This window comes from Alligator sinensis, unplaced genomic scaffold (genome assembly GCF_000455745.1).
Source record: "Alligator sinensis unplaced genomic scaffold, ASM45574v1 scaffold1162_2, whole genome shotgun sequence".
NCBI lineage: Eukaryota > Metazoa > Chordata > Crocodylia > Alligatoridae > Alligator > Alligator sinensis.
Window position 1 is genome coordinate 325,288 of NW_005843013.1, and position 20,407 is coordinate 345,694.

The 20,407-nt window shown below is 39.2% G+C and overlaps 1 protein-coding gene across 6 annotated transcripts in view; it reads right to left on the minus strand.

The window, feature by feature from the left end:
• The window catches only part of TRAPPC10 (trafficking protein particle complex 10), a 79,065-nt gene that overhangs the window by 11,177 nt on the left and 47,481 nt on the right, over positions 1 to 20,407 (minus strand). For all 6 annotated transcript variants that reach the window (XM_025193074.1, XM_006036747.3, XM_025193075.1 and 3 more), the window contains 8 exons: positions 17,266 to 17,380; positions 15,437 to 15,513; positions 14,276 to 14,367; positions 11,847 to 11,987; positions 9,239 to 9,351; positions 7,212 to 7,726; positions 1,648 to 1,789; positions 184 to 342 (listed from right to left, as the gene is read on the minus strand). In XM_025193074.1, the coding sequence (XP_025048859.1) occupies positions 184 to 342; positions 1,648 to 1,789; positions 7,212 to 7,726; positions 9,239 to 9,351; positions 11,847 to 11,987; positions 14,276 to 14,367; positions 15,437 to 15,513; positions 17,266 to 17,380 (1,354 nt within the window). The remainder of the gene's footprint in view (positions 1 to 183; positions 343 to 1,647; positions 1,790 to 7,211; positions 7,727 to 9,238; positions 9,352 to 11,846; positions 11,988 to 14,275; positions 14,368 to 15,436; positions 15,514 to 17,265; positions 17,381 to 20,407) is intronic.

A 20,407-nucleotide genomic window follows, 5' to 3' on the forward strand; every position in this document is an offset into this window, starting at 1 on the left:
TCCAAGAAGTTTACGTGCACAGAAATACAAGTTGCAATCCAAAGCATATCTAATTGATGGTGGTCACTGAATATTAGGGCAGTCCTGTTCTTAAGTTTCAAATACTACTACACACAATATGTTAGAGGATTCCTGCATTTTCAGATTGGTTACAGATCATTAAATACTGGCTTTGTTGCTCACCCCTAGTATTGGAATAGATCACTGCCTTGCTCTCTGGATGGTACAAAACAGGCATGGCATCAGCATTACTAAGTTGTAGAGTATCGCCATTCTTCATGGTATAATGGCCAGTAGTCACGGTGAATTTCACCTTCTGAGGAATACCAGCCAAAAGGCTGTCTAAATAAAATCAAAACAAACATTGTTAGTTTATCCCAGGACTCATTAAAATGACTAAAGTTGTCTGTTAAAAGTTTATCTGTAGATATCTATAATTTTTTTTTTTTTTTTTTTTTTTTTTTTTTTTTTTTTTTTTTTTTTTACTTGGGCATGTTCATTGTAGAAGTCATCCAAAAACATAAGGAGTCTCAGCCACTAAATTTGGGGCAATTTGCTCTTTCATCTAAATTTTTGCTGCCGTTCTTCATCTGGGGACAAAGTCTGCCACTGCAGTGAGTCTGGCTCATGTAGACATATACCCAAGCATAAACTATCTAGTTTGTGTTCTACTAGTAGTAGAGTTGTCAGAACAATTGGTGTAATGGTGAGCCACCCCAAAATTTTCCCAACTTCTTGGACAGGCTAGATAGTGCACACTATGCTCCATCCAGCCTAACTATGCTGCTACCAGTACCTGAGCTACCTAGTTCCGACGTGTCTACATTAACTGCAGTGACAATATCCCCAAAGTGTTTTCAATCAAGGAAGTTCAGTTGAGAATATGCTCTCAGAAGCAGGCAAATTAAGCCTTTAAGATGCATTTTAAAATACTCCTCTGAGAAAGTTTTCCCACGATAATCCAAATGGGGGGGTGGCAGGGAGAGCTGTGGGAAGAAAGGGAAAACTAATGTCTTATAAAAGAGTAGAACCTAAGAACAGTCTCTTATACAAGAGAAGATAATTAAGCAGAAAACTTCACAAACCCTTCTAGGGACCTCACCAGTAAAATCTCTCATACCTGGAAAGTTTTCAAACACTGTGATGGCAAGACCTGTATTAGATAATAATTAATCTCTCTCTAAATTCAATAGAAAGATTCTGTATTGATTTTAAGAACATTAGATCAGGGCCTCTCTATTGATTTCTCTAAGTGCCAAAAGATAAGCAGTGGCACAAAACAATCAGTAAGAGAATCAGAGTCAACGATGCCCTTAGATCAATATTCAAGTCTCCTAATCAACAGCCTCCAGCGATGCAGGATCATACTCCAGTTAATCATTTGAAGCCGCACAAATATTCCTCACGACTAATCCAGACTCTGAAATGAACCAATACTCGCTGTCATTTAAATTTAAAGAATGTAACTGATAATTTGAGGAACACTCACAGATATAAATTTCATTCTCACTAGAAGTTTTAAAAAAAAGCGAGGGCTGTAAGAGAGCAAGGTAACTCATTCTAAATTAAATGAAAAATGAAAACACATCATGCAGTGAGAAGGCAAAACTGACATCAACACAGCCTCAGCATTCCAAGTCTACCTACCTGTCAATGGCTCCACTTTTAATTGAGGCTCCTGAGAATACACATCATACTGCACGATTGGGTAAATATGAGGAAGGACAAACTGCACTTTTCCCACTGACATGCACAGCTGCCTGAGTGTGTACGTCCCAGGTTCTTTGGCCTTTGAAGAGAAAATATTTTTTAAAATGGAGGTTTTTCAAAGCTAGCAATTATGACTTTACATTCCTAGAGTAAAACCTCTCTTTCCAATGAACTTATAACATTGTTGGGGGGAAAAAATTCTAAAACCATTAAGTCCATCCTTGTAGAGATTAATAGAAATTAGAAGTGAAAGAAATCCACGAAATGGTTCTTAAAAGATCCCTTAAGATCCCTTTTTTTCCCCTCAAATAAATATCTATTGAAATGTTTTCCATGAAGGGCTCCACTTACTAAGGTACAGCTGTAGGAATGTTATCCATTTGATTCGGGAACAAACGTACAGAAATATCAAGCATTGCTGATTCAAATAGACTAAGAGTTATTTGAAGGACCTATCAGAGCAGTCACAGTCTACAGTGTTTTATGTATTTATATCTATGTTTTAGATGCATTGACATGTAAATTATACCCATTATTATGGTTTTTACTAGGCAGTGATAAGAGTGTTTGTTTCCCTGGCATGAATAAAAAACCCACGAAGTCTGAGTTAGGCACAGCCTTTAATCAAGGTAGGCATACACTGGTTTCTCTCACTTTTCCCCCTCCTTCATAGAGGCACCCATGCCTGAGTAATACATTAATCTCAAAGTATCCCAAATCTTCAACAAAATGTGGGATACTTTATATTTATAATGGGGGGGGGGGGCAGATGGGACAGGATGGGATGGGACACTATAAAGAAAGCCATACATTAGTACATGTGCTTTCAGATGATATCTGTTCAATTCTTGATGTGGTCTGTCTTAGCAACCTTTCTGAAAATCTGGGAATGGGAAGGTTGTTTCCTTTTCTGCCCCCCACTTCCCTCACCACTTTTCCTGTGAGGAGGCTTCTTACTGAATAGCAAAGAGAGTGCATAGATATTTGTTAGTATTATTCTGCCCTCATGGCAGAATTGACATTTTGGGAAAAGTGGAAAGAAAAACTTAAAAAGCTGAAATGATCCACCTATTTATCCCTCAAAAAAGAACTGGAGCACTTGAACATCCAAATGGTGTCACGCTAACAGAAGAAAAATGTTAGCCTCTTGGAGATCAACAGTATTTTGAACACATGTTTTCCAAATAACTTTGTATAATGTTTAAGAACATTTGGCAGAGATATATTATCTGTTCCATATCACACTCTATCAGTTGTGAAAGCAACAACTACACAGTTGTATCTGTAACTCAAAGCACTAAAATACACAGGCACAGTGAACATGTCACAGACAGTGAAAATTCAACTTTTCAATTAGAAGTCAAGTGGTACTGTACTTGCTTTACATTACCAATCCCAAAGCCTTATCAGTTTATTAACTTTTTTGGCTTGTAAATATGCATTAATGCCTATTATCTTTTGCCTATTATCTACTAAGATAATGAGAGATTTCCTATAATTTAAATCCCAAGCAATTTGTAGCAGCCAAAGCAGAAATAATCTGCATAACACTTGGACAAGTACATTTAAGGAGGTTCGTTCTGTAAGCTGGCTAAAAGAATCACTACAAAGTTGGCTTGATATGTTAATGGCCAGCTAAAGATTCCCCCCCCCCCCCCCCGCCCCCAGCCGCTCCCTCCTGCCTCTGCTGCATTGCTCTGGGCAGCGTAGACATTTCCTGTCCTTCATTAGTGCAACTGAATGCTGTATCCACAAACATAAGAGAACTATTCTGTAATCCCTTATTTCTTTCACCTCTTACATAACCTAGCAAAAGAGATGTCAACATCTCAAAATACTGTGTTATTTTAAAGTCCAATATAGCTAATGTATTTTTAAGGAAGCTATGACTATGTTATCCAAGTAATATGACATTGCTGAGGAAGTTCTAGAAACTGAAGTTCTCTCAAGAGAAAGTAGCGTTTGCTTTGTGCAACTCTAAAGAAAGCTGGGATTTCTTCATGCTAATTGAGCATAATTTCCTTTTAATGTTCCCTTACTAGGAAGAGAGACTGCAAAATTAAAGAAGAGAAAATAGGCTGTCCTTCCTACAATAATGACCACAAGAAATGTATGCCAGTACCATGAAGATCTAGCTAAACAATTTAAAATCGTAAAATTATATGTTCATTTATATTACATCTTGAAGCAATCTTCTGAACTGTAGAAGCAGCCCTACTGACAATGCCAGAGAGATTGTGTACATTAAGCCCCTAAAAGCCTTCTCCTCATCAGATTCCTTAGCCTTGGATCCAATTATATTTGCAGCGGTCAGTCTTCTAAAACCCCATTCTGTAGCCTCCATCCACATGACCCGTATTCTGTGGGAACAGTCTTCTGCTCCCTCCTAGGAGGTATTAAAAAAAACCAAAAACCTTAACGATTAGGTCCACAGGCAGTGCAAGGATCACACAGATGCCAGGGGTCAGGTAAAGCCCCTGCTGTACCAACATGAACTCCCATCTTCAGTAGGTTGAGCTCTACCCATACAAGCTGACAGTGGCAGCCTGCTCCACAGTGAGCATCTCTAATACTTCATGCTGCAGGAACGTGAAAAGGGAAGGCAGAGAGCAGAATAACCTTGCATTCACTAACAGGCTTCACAGAAAATGTCACAGTTTGAGATAGAGACAGACAATAAGAAAAAAGGAACAGAAATATGAAAGATTTGAGTTGCAGGAGAAATGGAGCAACTGAAATATGCAATGAGAACACTTGGAAGAAATTTCATGACCAGCATTGCTAATCTTCTGGTTCTTAGGTATCACCCACATACCTAAACTTGATGCTCCTTCTCAGGCATCTCTACATAAAGTTTGTAAAGTTAAATACCAACAAGTTAGGAAATGCCAAAACTAAAGCGTGAGGTTTATAATGACAAAAACCAGTTTTTCTTCATAGTACCCTTTCCCCCTTCACTTTGCATCTTTTCCTTGTACTTTCTTTCCTCATTCTTTGTTCACTGCATACCATCCAGATGCTGTGCTGAATATAGCTCTCTCGCTCTCTAGCACTGTTCTTCCTATAGCAGCACCCTTCAGTTTGGAAGTTACTCTAACCAACATTAACAAGGACACCTCTCTAAGCAGGTATGGAGTACTTGGAGGGTTTTTGTTTGTACTGAAACACACAAGGGGCAGGGGTATGAACACAAAAAGCAGCAGCACAAATTTGTCCCACTACTTTGTGCCCCAGTGCAGCCTGTTTCCGTCTTGTCTGTGCTGAGGCACACAGAGACAGAGAAGCAGCCAGCCCAGGGCTGCCTACTTCCCCTCTTGAGGCACCCCGTACCCCAGCCGGCCAGAGAGCAGCTGGCTGGGGCACAGAGTAACTCCACATGGGGGCTCCACAGTACAGGGAGATGGGAGAGCAGGCAGCCCTGGGCTGCCTGCTCTCCCATTTGTCCCAGTGCTTGCCACTTTGGTGGGGGTTGCGCCGCTTTTTTCCCCCAGGGCTTTTTTTTTTGCTATCAGAAAATCCTAGTAGCAAACTTTGGCTCTGTGCTACAAGTTAGTGGTGCATTAATTAACATGCAACTCGGGCGGTTTGTGGTGTTACAAAGAGGTTTGCCTGCATGTCTGGATCCAGCCAAGGTGATTAAAGCTAAACATTTGCAAGAGTCCATGCACTGGGTGCCCAAAATGGAGAAGCCTATTTTTCAGAATACCTAGCATTTTGTACAAGTATTTTAAAATGTTTAAAACACTGTGCAATTACTTCTCCCAATCCACATCCCCTCAGAAGCGTGTATAAGTTATCACACCTGCTTTATGAACAGATTTTTAGACGAATGGGCAGCACTTTCGGTCCTCATATGGTTATCCCATGGGTCCACAGTGCCTTACTGCTACAAGGCACGTTTCCACTACAAAGGCACTTATAACTGCACATAGAATTGGAGGTCAAGTGCTTTGAATGTCTGAAAGTCAGGCCCAATTAGTCAAGTGGGGCACCCCAAAATAAAGCACACGTAATAAGCAACCTCATGTAATCATTCTGGCGTAAACAACTTCCCACCATCAAAGCCACAAGCACATAAAACAGCAGCAGAGCCAGAAATACAACCCCATTCTCCTAGGTAGGCACCCATTTGTCTTAACAGCATTATTTCTCTTCTTGCAGCTCCCTGCCTAATTCACTACACACCTTGTATCTTCTGCATGGAATAAGCCAGGGTCCTGTGAGAAAAAAAAAACGGTATACAATACAGGCAACCCCCACTTAACGCTCTTAATTGGTTCCGGGAAAACCGAGCGTTAAGCGGAACCGTGTTAAGCGAAACTCTTTTCCCATAGGCATTAATGTAAATAAAAATAACTGGTGACTACTGCTTCTTACTATTGCCGCCGCCTCTCCCCACCCCTTTGCCTGCCTGCTGGCTGCTCCATGTGGCAGCCCACGGCCCGCGTTCCTGCCAGCTCCGGCACCACAGAGACCCTCACTCACTGCTTCTCCCTGCCGCCACCACTTCTCTGGCCCCATGTGCTAGCCCACAGCCCACACTCCTGCTGGCTCCGGCATTCTGGCAGGGGCCCTGCACTCATGCCTGCCCCCTCCCCCCCCAACTTGCTGCTTCTTGCCGCCCCCGCTTCTCCCCACACCCCCTGCCCCTGCTGGAGCCCACCCACTCACTGTCACTCACCGTTTCTTGCTGCCACTGCTGCTTTGCTGAGCGCTATAGCAAAACTGACTCAGCGCTAAGTGAAATTAGGTATTAATTTTAAATGAGCACTACAGCGAAATAGCGCTAAGTGAAACCACGCTAAGCAGGGGTTGCCTGTAATGTAATTAAAGGCTATTGTAATGACCAAAGTTGCAAAGACAATTTCAGTTCTGGCATTTTCCAGTGTCAAATGCTTAACTTTGCAAAGGTATTTATTTATATTTTTTAGTTTGTTATGCAATAGGTTTGCTATAGCTACTAAAATCAACAAAATCTCATCAAACTCTGGAATGAAGCAACCAATAACAAATATTTATTTGCTCCAGTTAAGTCTAGCAGATGCTACAGAGATTACCCACAGGAGGATTACATTACAAAAAATGTCCCCCTCTCCCAAAACTTTCCAGGAAAGCTAACTATGAAACCAGATGACCTTACTTTTAAGGATTATGCTTGACAATGAACATTGCAGTTGGGAGAGAGATGCAATATTCGTCTGAATGCTAGTTGCTGGTTTTATTTTCATGGAAGCAATAACCAGATAAACAATAACATGAATTTGACGGGCTCACTTTTAGCTCCCACGTGCACTCCTTCAAGTTACCCATTTTTGGCAATTATCTTCTCTTCAGTCTAGAAAAACAGGAATGAAGGCTGGAAGATGATGTTGAGCTGCATCAGTAAAGCTGCAGCAGAGATGCAATACTGATACTACTTGTCCAATACTATGCCCTTTTCTAGACAGTACTTTTATTTCTTCTTTCATGAGTGTTATATTCACTCAACTGTAAAAACATACCTGAGTTCTGAATGTTATTCTATTGATCCCTGGTTCCAGTATTAAATTGCTACATTTTAACATGTGAGCCCCATCCTCCAGGGTCACTCCTGAGGACATTTCCAGAGATGAGCTGCTCTCTTGCCTTCTTAGTAGCATGTGCACATTTTTGCAGATGATTCCCGTTGTGTTCAAAGAGTTATCTGAGGGGCTCCTTTCATACATTTCATATAATTCCAATGCTGGTAAGTTATTTCTTGACAAAGGAAAGCCTACAACCTCATTTGAGAAGCTGATAATACCATTGGACGTTTTGTGCTTGGTGAGCCATTCAGCCGTTTTCCGGTAGCTATTTTTCTCAATGCTGAAGTGAACATTGATAGCAATCTGATCCACTTGGACTGGGATGGGCATTTGGCTCAACAAAGTCAGCTCAACAGATAATGTTCCGCCCACATGGACCACAGCATTTGGCGGGTCAAAGTGTAGAGTTTTCAACTGTGCAAAGGAATGCATAGACAATATAACCTTTTCACCTGGAAATACAGAAAAACAGGTATTTTATTCTACTCTGCCATTGATGATGTTCCATTTACTTTTTTTAAATTTAGAAATTTAAAAAATGCCCCCGTGCCAAAATTGATACAAATGCTTATAATTTCCCTCCACTAAGTGGGACAAGATCTGTTGGGATCTTTTCCCCCATGGGAAAAGGGGGAACTGTATGTGGAGCTACAGCCAGTGGGATGAAAAGTTAGACAGGCAAATCAAGCAGTGCAAACAAGTCAGGAAAGAATGAACAACTGTTGCCCTAACAGAGGCAGTAGATGGTAGAAGACAGCAGACACTTTCTTGTATTCAGACAGGTTAGTTAGCTTATTATCCTCCAGTATTGTTAAAAATAGTATTTATTAGACTCGTGAGTCTATTTCTGGTGGGCAAACCAGAACCTACAGAGAAAGATTAGAAAGCTAAAACAGAAAACCTAAGAAAATTCACTAAATTCTTTAATAACAGTTTACAAAACATCAAAAGCTAGGAATAGAATACAGTATTATAGTATAAAAGAGTTATTTATCACTGTCCCCCTCTCAGAAATATGCTTATCACCACAGAAGCTCATGTTGAGGACCCAAAAAATTAGTCTACTTTAGAAGTTGCAAAACCCCACAGAACTGGGAGTATACTCATTTATTTCTATGCCATATACAAGTAGCACTTCAACAACTCCAGGAGCAAAATGATGAAGATCCAAGAACCTTTCGGTTTGCCTGCAATTACAACATGGTTCCAACTGGTAACACTATTCATATTCAGAACTATTTCATAACCAAAGATAAAAGTAGCCAGCTTTAAAGCAACTGGAACTAATGTCATCAGAAAGTTAAACATTACTCTCTACCTTTTTCTTGGGATGAGGGTATACTTTTGCAAAAATATGACTATACTGAGACGAGCTGAAAACTATAGGACTACATGAAAGAGTGAGAAAATATCAATATAACAAGCCATAGACAAGAACAGAGATGCTGCATAGACACCAAGAGGCAAAAAAGTATGGGGAAAAAGGGAGTTCTTAAATTACCAGCAACCTCCAGTCAGCCAATACTTCAATATCGGCAAAGTTGCCATTAAATATAGCCATGATGCGGGTTGTAGCAAAGACTCTGTCCCACCTACCCAGCAAGGTTCTGCCACAGCTACCATTCCCAGAACTGCTCCCCCACTGTAAATCAGTTACCAGATACGACAGGGCAGATATAGGTACAGGACAGTATGGGGGAAGCACTGCAGCCAGACACCCCAACCACCCTTGAAATCTTTTCTGGATCCCATGGAAGAAATGGAACAAGGTTCTCTGGTGAGCCAAAGTAAATTAAATAATACTTGATTACTGTAGTAAGAAATGCTGTAATGTTAGTCCAGAAGCTACATATGGAGCAAGAAATAAGCTATGATCACAAAAACCCTTTCTTTTGAGGGGTGGAAGAAAAGAGACACATACTGGAGCTGAAGTTTTATGGTCAAGTATTTAAAACCAGTCTCACCTTGGCCCTCTGTCTGTTGATTGGCAAAATTCAGTATTTCTTGGCAGAAGTGTGTACGTTCATCTTCTGTTAAGTGATTATCAGCAGCTAAAAGGCTACTTGTTTGAAGATAGCTGACACGTCAAGTTAAGGAAATGTGAGGAAACATCAGTATATTTAACAAATATTTTAGTGGAAAGAGAGATCTGCAATTGCTTTTCTAAACTGTAGAGCTGTTTCACTATTAACCAAAAGTCCTGCTAGAAATGAAAACAGTAAAAGGTTTACTATCACTGAAGCCTATTACAGAAACATCTTTTAATTTGACTGAAGATCATTTAATAAAAGTGTTCTTTTCATTATCCTTCATATTTAATCTACATTTTGCTACATAAAAAATGCCAGCCTGTCTCATAAAAACCTATTACTAAGTAGAAAAAAAATCTTTTTAAACTAACCACAGGAAAAAAAAGCCTGAATGACCAAAACAGTGATGCATTACATTACCCACTATTTAAAATAAAACTCTAGCATTTTATTACAATCTAATTTATTGGTATGCACTACACATTTGGTGCACAGAACTCCAGCCTTCACAGATCTGGTTATCTGCCAGCTCTAACAGCAGCATTTACCATACCTAAATTATGTACGTCTGTATCTATATACAACTAGTTACAGATATAGATATATTTCTCCTGGGCTTCTATGGATATAAAACTTTCTCCACTGTTTACCAAGACTGCATTGTTACTGGTTAAGAAGCATTTTTCATAAAAGTATGCTTTGAAACAGAGTAGAGTTTTTCAAAAGCACTAACATGATTTGGAGGCTTATTCACTTTAGCACTAAGTCTAACTGAAAAAATAACCTGAGCCTTAACATCAGCTTCTAGGTCTTATTTTCAGAAGCAACTTCAGTAACTAAGTACTTAAAAAAAAAACCATTATCCAGAGGAGACTTAAAAATGCTGCACTCATTTCTGCAGGTTGTATGAGGATAGCCTTGCATAAAATGTTCACATACCAGCACTACCAAACTCCTCAATATCTACAAGATGACTACATTTTTAATTCACAGGTACTGTTAAAGAGATTAAGTTGCACCCCATTTCAGTAAGTGACTATAGATAGCTAACTGAATTAACCTATTCAGTTGTGATTGTAAATGCTGATACAATATGATCATAAACCATAGCTGAAATCTAAAATATATATGTATTATTTTAGATCAAAATAATTTAAGCTATGGATTATGATATACATATCAAATTAAAGTGACATTACTCTCAGGTCTACTCATTAGGCTACACAGGAACATACTGTGTTAGCACAACAAAAGCCATTTAAAATCTACTTGTTCTGTTAATAACCTGATCTGTAACCTTAGTTATCACAGATAGGGAAGTACTTCATGGCACTGTGAAGCCAGAGAGTTTAAAGAAGAAACCATCCTGCTCTCGAAAGGAACTTGTTTTTGCTCACAACTATGAAACATTAACAAAACATGAACTAGATTAAGATTTGGCTACCTGAGGTTTAATTGTAGGAAAGGAATAAAAAAAAAAAAAAAAATTCATGAAGTGATAAGATCAAAAAAAAAAAAAAGCTTTGTCCAAACTTCAAAGATCGCTCTGCTTTCTCTACCAGACATCACAGTACCTTGCAATAAATTCATTGCATTTATATAGCACCTTTTATCTGAGGATCTTGGTCAAATTAGAAATCTGAGGCAAAGAGCTTTTATACCATTTGTCAAACAGCACACAAAGGCAAAGCTAGGAATAAAGTAAAGGTCTTAAATTCTCACGTTCAGGTTTAAACACAAGACAACATGCTATATACTGCATCTTAGCAAAACATATGGTAGATTAGATGCAGGAAGGGGCCACTGTAGGAGGACAACCCACTAAACCCAGACTGTGTACATTTATATGCAGTAAGCATATCTAACACAACATTTACTGGCTCAAAAAAAGTAAGCAACATAGGGCATTTGTACACGTTTGTGCCACACCACCGGGTGCTTTTAAAAGCGTCCAGTACTGCAGCACATACAGTTGTATAAGTAGCGAAATGTGTATCAGTGCCAAGAAAATGGCGGTGGCACACTTTTGAACTAAAACACATTGGAAGTGCTTTAGATCAAAAGTGCACCACTGTCATTTTCTGCATGCTGATGCGCATTTCACCACTTATACAACTACACACTGCGGCACAATGTACACAGCTTACATGTGGAGCAGACTTGATTAATTGATTCTGAACTCTGGTGCATCACAGGACAAAATGGTATGTGTATAAGTGCCCATAGGGCTGGAATATCCTTTCCACAGGTATAAACAGAAAAGACCATTACATTTTTACAGTTTTTACACTAATAAAATGCTTCATATTATCTCTGCTTTGTCAGTTCTTTTTCAAAGACTCAGGCATTTAAGTGGAGAACAGGTCAACTAAAACCCATAAAAGAGGTTTTAAAGAAAGAATGGATTGTAGAAATCTCTAATGGTTGCATCTCACTGCCTATGGATTAGTCTCCATCCTAAAACTGAACTGAAAATTAACCTAGAAAATAGGTTATCAATCTCGCTCCAATGAGTTTTTCAGGTTTGGCTGACAGAGGATACTTTTCAATTTGCCCAAGGTGTTTCTGACATTCTGCCAACTGCTTTCTTGTATGCGTTATAAGCAATGCCCAGCCCTCAGCAAGGTAAGTTTTCAAAGCTCCTTGAAGATAGACTTCTGCCTTCTGTGGGCCTTTCTTCCTCCTCAGAAAATACAGGGGAAAAAAAAATGGTTTACAAATGATCTAGTGCAACTAATTGACCATACCCACAAAACCTAACACATGCTTTTTAAAAAGCAAATGCTAGCAAATTAACAAAAGTAGCCATTTTTCTCTAACTAAGTACTGCCACATGCACTTTACAGATCATACTGCTAGGAATAATCATGTCATTAGTTTTGTGGATAATATGCCATTATTGGTGGGGGGCTGTATACACACATACATATATGACTCAGGTTTTTGTCTAAAGGCAATAGGGGAAACTAAGAGAATACAGAAATATTTTGCAATTAAATAATATTTTCTCTCCAGTATTTTAGTTTTGGTGTTCTTAAAACTTGAACGAGCACATTTAATAAAACAAGAAATTGAGACAAAGTTACATCGCACAACATTAGAGAGAGGAGAACCTTGTCTTGTAATGTTACATTGAAAGCAGATTTGAGTATAGGGCCTTCTGTAGGCATAGTATCAGTAGTATAATACACACACACACTTATTATTGCAAAGTGTATGTACACTCCCCCCAAATAACCAATATTTATCTATCGATGGACATATCTATTACACACACACACACAGTAGTCATTTATACAATTCACCCAAGCGAAGAGAGCTGTAGTTAGCAATATTAGACAATGCAGAGGTGTCATTAGCAACTTTTGTGCCATGGACAAAATGCTACGTGGAAAGAGGAGATGGGGGGGGAGAGGGAGGGGAGGCAGCCCTCAAAGTTAATGGATACAACTGGCATGGAGGAGTCTGCCCACTCTTGCCTGTTTTGCTGCTACAGCAGTGGCATGAAGTCCCCACACCTGGCAGCTGCTGCTACAGTTGCTTTATGGAGCTGCTGCAGCACCATGAGACACCCCAGGAGCTGCTCTTCTGCCACCCCCTTTAAATGGGTACCTAGGACTGGTGCCCATTTCACCCACCCTTTGTTACGCTACTGATACTATGCCTACAAAAGGCCGTATACTCAAATCTGCCTTCAGCATAACAAGACAAAACAAGGTTCCCCTCTCCCCAATGTCATGCGATGCAGCCTTGTTTCAAATTTCTTGCATTTTATTAAAAATGTGCTCATTCAACAAACTTTAAGAACACCAAAACTGAAATACTTGAGAGAGAATATCAATTATAATTGCAAAATAGTTCCATATTATCCCTTAGTTTCCCCTATTACCTTTAGGCAAAAACCCGGAGTGACTTGCTCAGCCTCACTTTATAGCTAGGTCAGATTGGCTCTGGTGGATTTCCATGGAGAACAAGTTCCAGCGTACAAGAACCCAAATGGGGAAAAAAAAAACCCAAACCCCCCACTACCCGCTTCAGCCTCCTGAAATATAAACCTGGGAACCATTAATGAAATCTCTTCAGCTGAACTCAGCTGTATTGCCATGTCTGCTTTAAAAAGGTAGTTTCCAAGGTAGACAGGACCCAAACCAAAAATTGTTATATAGATCAAAAGATGCATCTTAAATTGCATCTGCAAACAGAAATCCAATGCAACCACTGGCTAACAGCTCACAGATGTTCTAAGTTGAATTCGAAGCAAGGAAACAGCTGTCTATTGCATTTCCTTTACCTTCAATGTAAAGTTTACTCAAGGCATTGGTTTATCTGCATACTGCAATTCGTATTAATAGCTAAAATAAATAAATGTTATATGCCTGAGATTACGTTAGAAAAGAAACTAACTTAGGTTCAAGAGATACAAAGGTTATCAGCCCCATTTAAAAAAAAAAAAAAAAAAAAAAAAAAGGAAGGCCAATTACTTATTAAGCACAGAGTACTTATCCAAATAAGGAATGTCACCTATCCAGTGTTCTCGTAACCCCTGATATGGGCTCCAAAAGCATTATGTTTTTTACAACCTAAATAAGTAGCTATAAAGAAAGCTCTGAATTTATTTACTTTGCAGGGTCCTGAACTAGCTCCCCTCCGTTCCCTAATGGACCATGGGAGGATTTTTCACCCTAGGCTACTGGCAAAGTAAAAGGGTGAAGACAAGGTGGGTTGGGTGATTTAATTACTCTTGGAGTATATTATGGCTTGGAATAAATAAGTAATTAGTGTATCATTAACTGTATTTTTTTTATTTATTGCTGAAAGGAGAACCCAAGACTTAAAAACACTTAGCACAAATTATGTATTTTTTAAAATTCTTTTCAGAATTCTTCTCTCTCTTACAACCCAAGCTTTTCAGTATTAAAAAGGCTTGATTTGTTTTATAGAAAAGACAAGACATTTTAGAGATTTACTTACATATAAAATTCTGCCAAGTCCTTTCCAACAAGTTTAGCTGAACGAATCCTTCCAATATTTGTATACATTTCAATGGTGGCATGGGACAGATCCTGTTTAAAAGGTAAAAGAAAGAGTAAGTGCAAAATAAGAAGTATTTCTGAGAATCCTAATACACAGTTTAAAGTTTAACAAAATCACTACATTTTGTGCAATTTTTTGTAGTTGCAAAGTATATCATGGTATACAGAGGAAATGCCACAAAAACTTAATCATGCTATTTGATTTGAGATCACATCAGATTAAAATGCAAGTTTCCTGGGAAAACTTACTTAACTTATGAAACCAGAAATACCTCTATTCTTTCATTTTTTTAAACATCTGACAACACTTTGCATGTAGCCAGTTTCACTAGCTACATTTCTACTGTAGTCAATGGCCTTCAGATTGGGAGCTTTTCATACAAAATTATCTTACATGAATAAAAGTTACCGTGGCTTCACAATAAAAGAACGGCAAGGATCTTTTGTGGCATCTTTTATTGAATACCTTATAATGAATAATAAATAAATAAAAACCCTTCCCTCATACATTTCCTAGACCATCGTGGCTACAACAACACTGCAACCCTACTAATAAAAGCAGAGATGCTATGGCATGAACCAACAAGTTATGGTTATCTGATACACAAATCTTTATCTTTCAATCAGAAACATGTCACTGAGTCATCAGCTCAACTAGGATTTTACCTTGAACTATCCACTCATGGAAATAATTTCACTGAAGAATCTAGGACTAAAAGTGCCCTAATGAGCTGTATGCATTTCCTGAAAAAATTCAGCTCCCAGACTCTTAAATGTATGGTTTCTGAAAAGAACAGTTATATATGCATAAATGCTAAAGATGCACATGTCTATCTCGCCCTACGGTAACAGGCATGCAAATTAAGCTTGTGCACCTAATTTTATATGGGGCATCATCAAATAAGGGTGCTCATATCTGAAAGTCAGATTACTTACTTAACATGACAAAATTAAAGATTACCACTATGTACCTGGGATTCAAAATATTGGCTTCAAACACTCTGAATATACATAATATATTCTTTTTCTACACATTATTTGTTGATTATATGATACTCTTCTTGATCTACAATGTAAACAACCAGAGCACCATACTTACTAAATAGTGTTTTTCAAAAGTTTCTACAGATGATAAGGCCTCCTTGAGTTTCTTATAAGGGCTCTGGGCTGTGTTAGCTTGAAAGAAACAAAACAAGACAAATATTTACTTACCCACACTAAAATCTGCAGTGGAGAGAACAATTTAAAAATGATTTGATGTGCTACATTTAAAAAGTTCAAATGTGGTCATGTAATTTTATTTAAAATTCTAAGTCAAGATGAAGAAAGGCCCAATTAACATGGTGTAGGATCATAGGAAAGGAGGTTGAAGGGGTCATCTAATCTGGCCTCATGGCACAATCATCCCTGACTACAGGAACCTAGTCAAGTGTCTTTTCTAATCTGTTCCTAAAATTTCCAGGAATGGAGATTCCCCAGCCTCTCTAGATAGCCTGCTCCAGTTAACCATCCTCACACTCCAAGTTCTTCCTAACTGCCAAGCTAAATTTCTTCTGCTGCAGTCAAGCCATTGCTCCTAGTCCTCTCCCCTATAGCTACAAGGAAAAGTCAATCTCCATCCTGTAAATTGTGCTTCAGATATTTGAAACTGTTCTTAAGGGATTTTATAACAATCTGCTTTACTGAATGCTATGCGTGATCCTTTATAAATTCAAATGGCTTACAGCAGCTATGCAGGCTTTCCAATATAACACTATTTTTTAAACATGCACTATTGCAATCAGCGGGCACAACCATGATAGTATTTAGCATTCCCAGAGCTCTTGGCAAAGTTGCTATTTGTCAAGCTTCCCCACTAAGGGATTTATACGGTGTCAAGGAAATTTATTGTACTCTACTAAGGTCATCTGAATGAAGTAATACACTGTGTGAAGTATCGCACTATATTGAAAAGAAGCTTGCAATTTTGCAACTTTTTTTTTTGAAGAAGCTCCTTCATATCAGCGCAAGTACGTGCTAAAATGAGCAAGTGAAAAATAGAGAAGGAGGGGGAAAAAAAACCTGCTTTGAAATGAACATGCAAGTAGATGTCCCATCTGTGGATTCCTTTCCATATACAATCATAACTGAAAAGTAGGATCAAGTCTCAGCCTACCCTTAAACATTCAAATACACAAATTGTTCTAGAATAGGGGTCGGCAACCCCTGGCAGAGTGTGGCACATGAAGGCATTTTGCTTGGCATGTGCCTCTTGGGGTGGATAGCAGGGAAGAGGCCATGTCTGCGCTGCCACAACAAGGATCAGGTCCCTTGCAACTCCCCTGCCATCCACCCCCGGCACACCAACATCTTCCAATTTAAGGTTGGGATTTCTGGCATTCTGCTCAAAAACATTGCTCACCCCTATTCTAGAATGTTCAACCTATGGTATTCTCTCTTTTCTTTTTTTTTTTTAAATGAATAAACACCTCTGACACAAAAAGTCTTGGCCTGCCTGTACTGACTATGTCACTATATAGACCTTGTAACATGTCATATATATTTTTTCAGATGAGACGGTTTCATTCTCAGCTTGTCTTAGGAACCATGAACAACTATTACTCAAAAACTTAGAGGGTGATCGCTGGGTACCTCATAGTACTGATGGAGTGCATGCTGAAAAATCTATACTTGGCATCAAGGGGAAATTACTTTTTTTTTTTGTTTACCATTTTAAGTACTTAAAATACTTATTATGCCACTGAATGATGATCCTACATTTTTTCCTCTTCTCGGTATCCACTGCATGTATATGAACACAGACAGACAAATACATACACTCTCCCCCCTTGCTGAACACTTTCCCCACCTACTGATCAAAACACAGAAGCCACTGTATATATAATCATGGCAAGCTATTACATAAAATATGTAAAATTTTAATAGTACCTGTTTCAGGGCGTTCTGCTCCCAACCCTGCTAACAGATCAACTGTTCTGTTAAGGTCCTCTGAATTGGGTCCCTTTTCTGATACAAGTCCACATAAGTAACCCAGGGACTTCAGCTACGGAAATAAACACAAGCCAGTAATGTGCTTTTCAGCAAGTTATAAAAATCAATATTAAAAGCCTTGCTAACTACTTTATTTCACCACATGATTCACAAAAGATCAATACAAGACATTTAACTTGAAAAGCACTTGTTGTCGTAGCACAGTGCTTGTAAAATTCGCATTAAAACTGCCTCCAGGGACAGACAAGAGAAACTGCTAAAAGACATGGAATAACTTCCTTGAAAAATTAAAAGTGTGACAGCTGCAAGAATGCTTATGTGACAGCATCTCAAGTTACATTAATATACAAGCTATTTTTTAAAAACAAAAAATGTCTACTAACATATTCATATAAAAATTCTGAGTTTTAAAGAACACCATTTTTTTAAAAACACTTTTGTACAAAGAGCACCTATAAAGAACGCTTCGTAGATAAAACACTGCTCTACCAGCTGAAAACTCTGAAACGCTGACATGATCAGGAGGGCTGTCTTTAACATCATGCATTCATTACTAGACTGGATTTGGGATATTTGCTGCATTTTGGATCTCAGATGCTGTTTGACTGCAGCTCAGTCTGACTGATCATTATGTGACCTAAAGAATTAGCAAGCCACACATTATTTCAGAATAACTATGATGTTATCAATTATCACCAAGTTAACCAACATTTTTATAACAGGATCTCATCACTGGTCTTAATCCACCCCACATTATGATCTAGCCATCTTTAGTCACATCTAGTTTGCTGTTTTGTTATTACTGCTATTTCCCCTTGACCTCCTCCCTCCCTTCTCTTTCTTATGCCCACTAGGCTTCTTATCACTCTCTCCTCCCTGCTATACATCTTTGTCAAATTTGAGAGGGCAAGTTCTAAAAACAGGCAACAGGAATGGCATGATATTTCGTCACCAACAACCTGATCACATTGTTTAGGTTTTTCCCTTTACCTGATCGTATTTGGTGGTGGCAGCTGTAGGTCCTTTAGAACAAACTCTTCCTATGTTTGAGCATCATTTAGAATAGTTATGTCCTAATTTTGATTAAAAGTACTTAGGACTGCTAGCATAGAAGCAAACCAAAAGCAAAATAAATAAGAAAGAAAAGTGAAAATGTATTATACAAAAATATAAGCAGAACTAAATATTTTCAAGGCCTTTCAAAAATCTTCCATACTTTCAGCAAAACTGTTGTAGCTTCTTTCCATTGCATCTGAAACTTCTTATCTATGGACTGTTTTTCAGGCAGGCACATTCCCAACTAGAAAACTACACAGCATTAATGACAGCTCACAATCTTGTGTTTCATGTATTCAGTAGATGGGAAATACCTACAATCACTGATTCTAACAAGGGAAGCAGTTTTGTAGGAAATGTTGTAGTTTTGCAGATGACACCAAGCTGGGGGGAGTAGTAGATATGCTGGAGGGTAGGGCTAGAATTCAGAGTGACCTAGACAAACCGAAGGATTGGACCAAAAGAAACCTCATGAGGCCCAACAAGGACAAGTGCAAAGTCCTGCACTTGGGATGGAACAATCCCATGCACCAGTACAGGCTGGGGACTGACTGGCTGGGCAGTAGCTCTGCAGAAAAGGACCTGGGGGTTACAGTGCACAATAAGCTAAGTATGAGACAACAGTGTGCCCTTGTTGCCAAGAAGGTTAATGGCATACTGGGCTGCATGGGTAGGCATGTTGCCAGTAGGTCAAGGAAAGTGATTATTTCCCTCTATTCAGCACTGGTGAGGCCACATCTGGAGTAGTGTGTTCAGTTTTGGGCCCCCCACTACAGAAAGGATGTGGAGAAATTGAGAGTGTGCAGCGGAGGGCAACAAAAATGGTGAGGGGGCTGGGGCACATGACTTACGAGGACAGGCTGAAGGAACTGGCCTTATTTAGTCTAGAGAAGAGGAGACTGAGGAGGGATTTAACAGCAGCCTTCGTTTACCTGAAGGGAGGTGTTAAGGAGGATGGAGCTAGACTGTTCTCAGTGGTGGCAGATGACAGAACAAGAAGCAATGGTCTCAAGTTGCAGCAAGGGAAGTTTAGGTTAGATATTAAGATAAACTTTATCACTAGGAGAGTAGTAAAACACTCCACCAGGTTACTCAGAGGTGGTGGTGGTGGAAGCTCCATCCTTGAAGATTTTCAAGACCCGGCTAGACAAAGCTTTGGCTGGGATGATCTAGTTGGGGATGATACTGCTCTGAGCAGGGCGTTGGACTAGATGACCTCCTGAGGTCCCTTCCAACCCTAACTTTCTATGATGCTATGAAATGTGGTTAGGGAAATATGAAAGGTGCTGGGAAGTAATCAAAGGCTTCACACTGTCTACCACCCTCAAGCCTCAGACCAAGCAGAAAGGATGAAACAAACCCCAAAAAGCCAGAGCTGAAAAAGGTTGTGAACTTCACAAGAAACCAACTGGAATGAACTCTTGGCCTCAGTAACCAACTCTGTGCCATGAAATGTCTGGCCCGCTGAGGCATAGTTCAAACATCCAATCAACACCTCCCACAAGTCCTGAAAGCAAAAGTGACCCACTATTAAGAAAAATAATATCAAACGATATGAAAGTAAAGGGGATGTTAGAAAGTACCAGAACAAATAATAATGCAAAACGCAGTCCCTTAACATGCTTTCCCCAGAGCCACATGGCATGGCTAACATGTAGCCATGAATAAATTAGATCCTGCTGTATACTGACTAGACTTGAAAGGACAACAGTAAGTTCATACCAGTAAAATTAAAGCTCATAAAGTAAATAAGAGAAGCAATTGTTTTTCTTCCCCTTGTTTTGCAGGAAATGGAATGTTTCTGGAAGTGGCACATAACCCTAAAGCTAGTATTTGTATCCATTCTTTCAAATGAAGTAGTGAATTTACTTGACGGAGTTTACTAGGCAAATTCTAAACACGGACTCCATTACCATATTTGATCTAAACTGAACAACAAAAATCACAGCAGTCACAAACCAGACCAGGGCCGTCCCTGGGGGGAGGGGGGGGCGCGAATCAGGGTGACTGCCCTGGGCCCTGT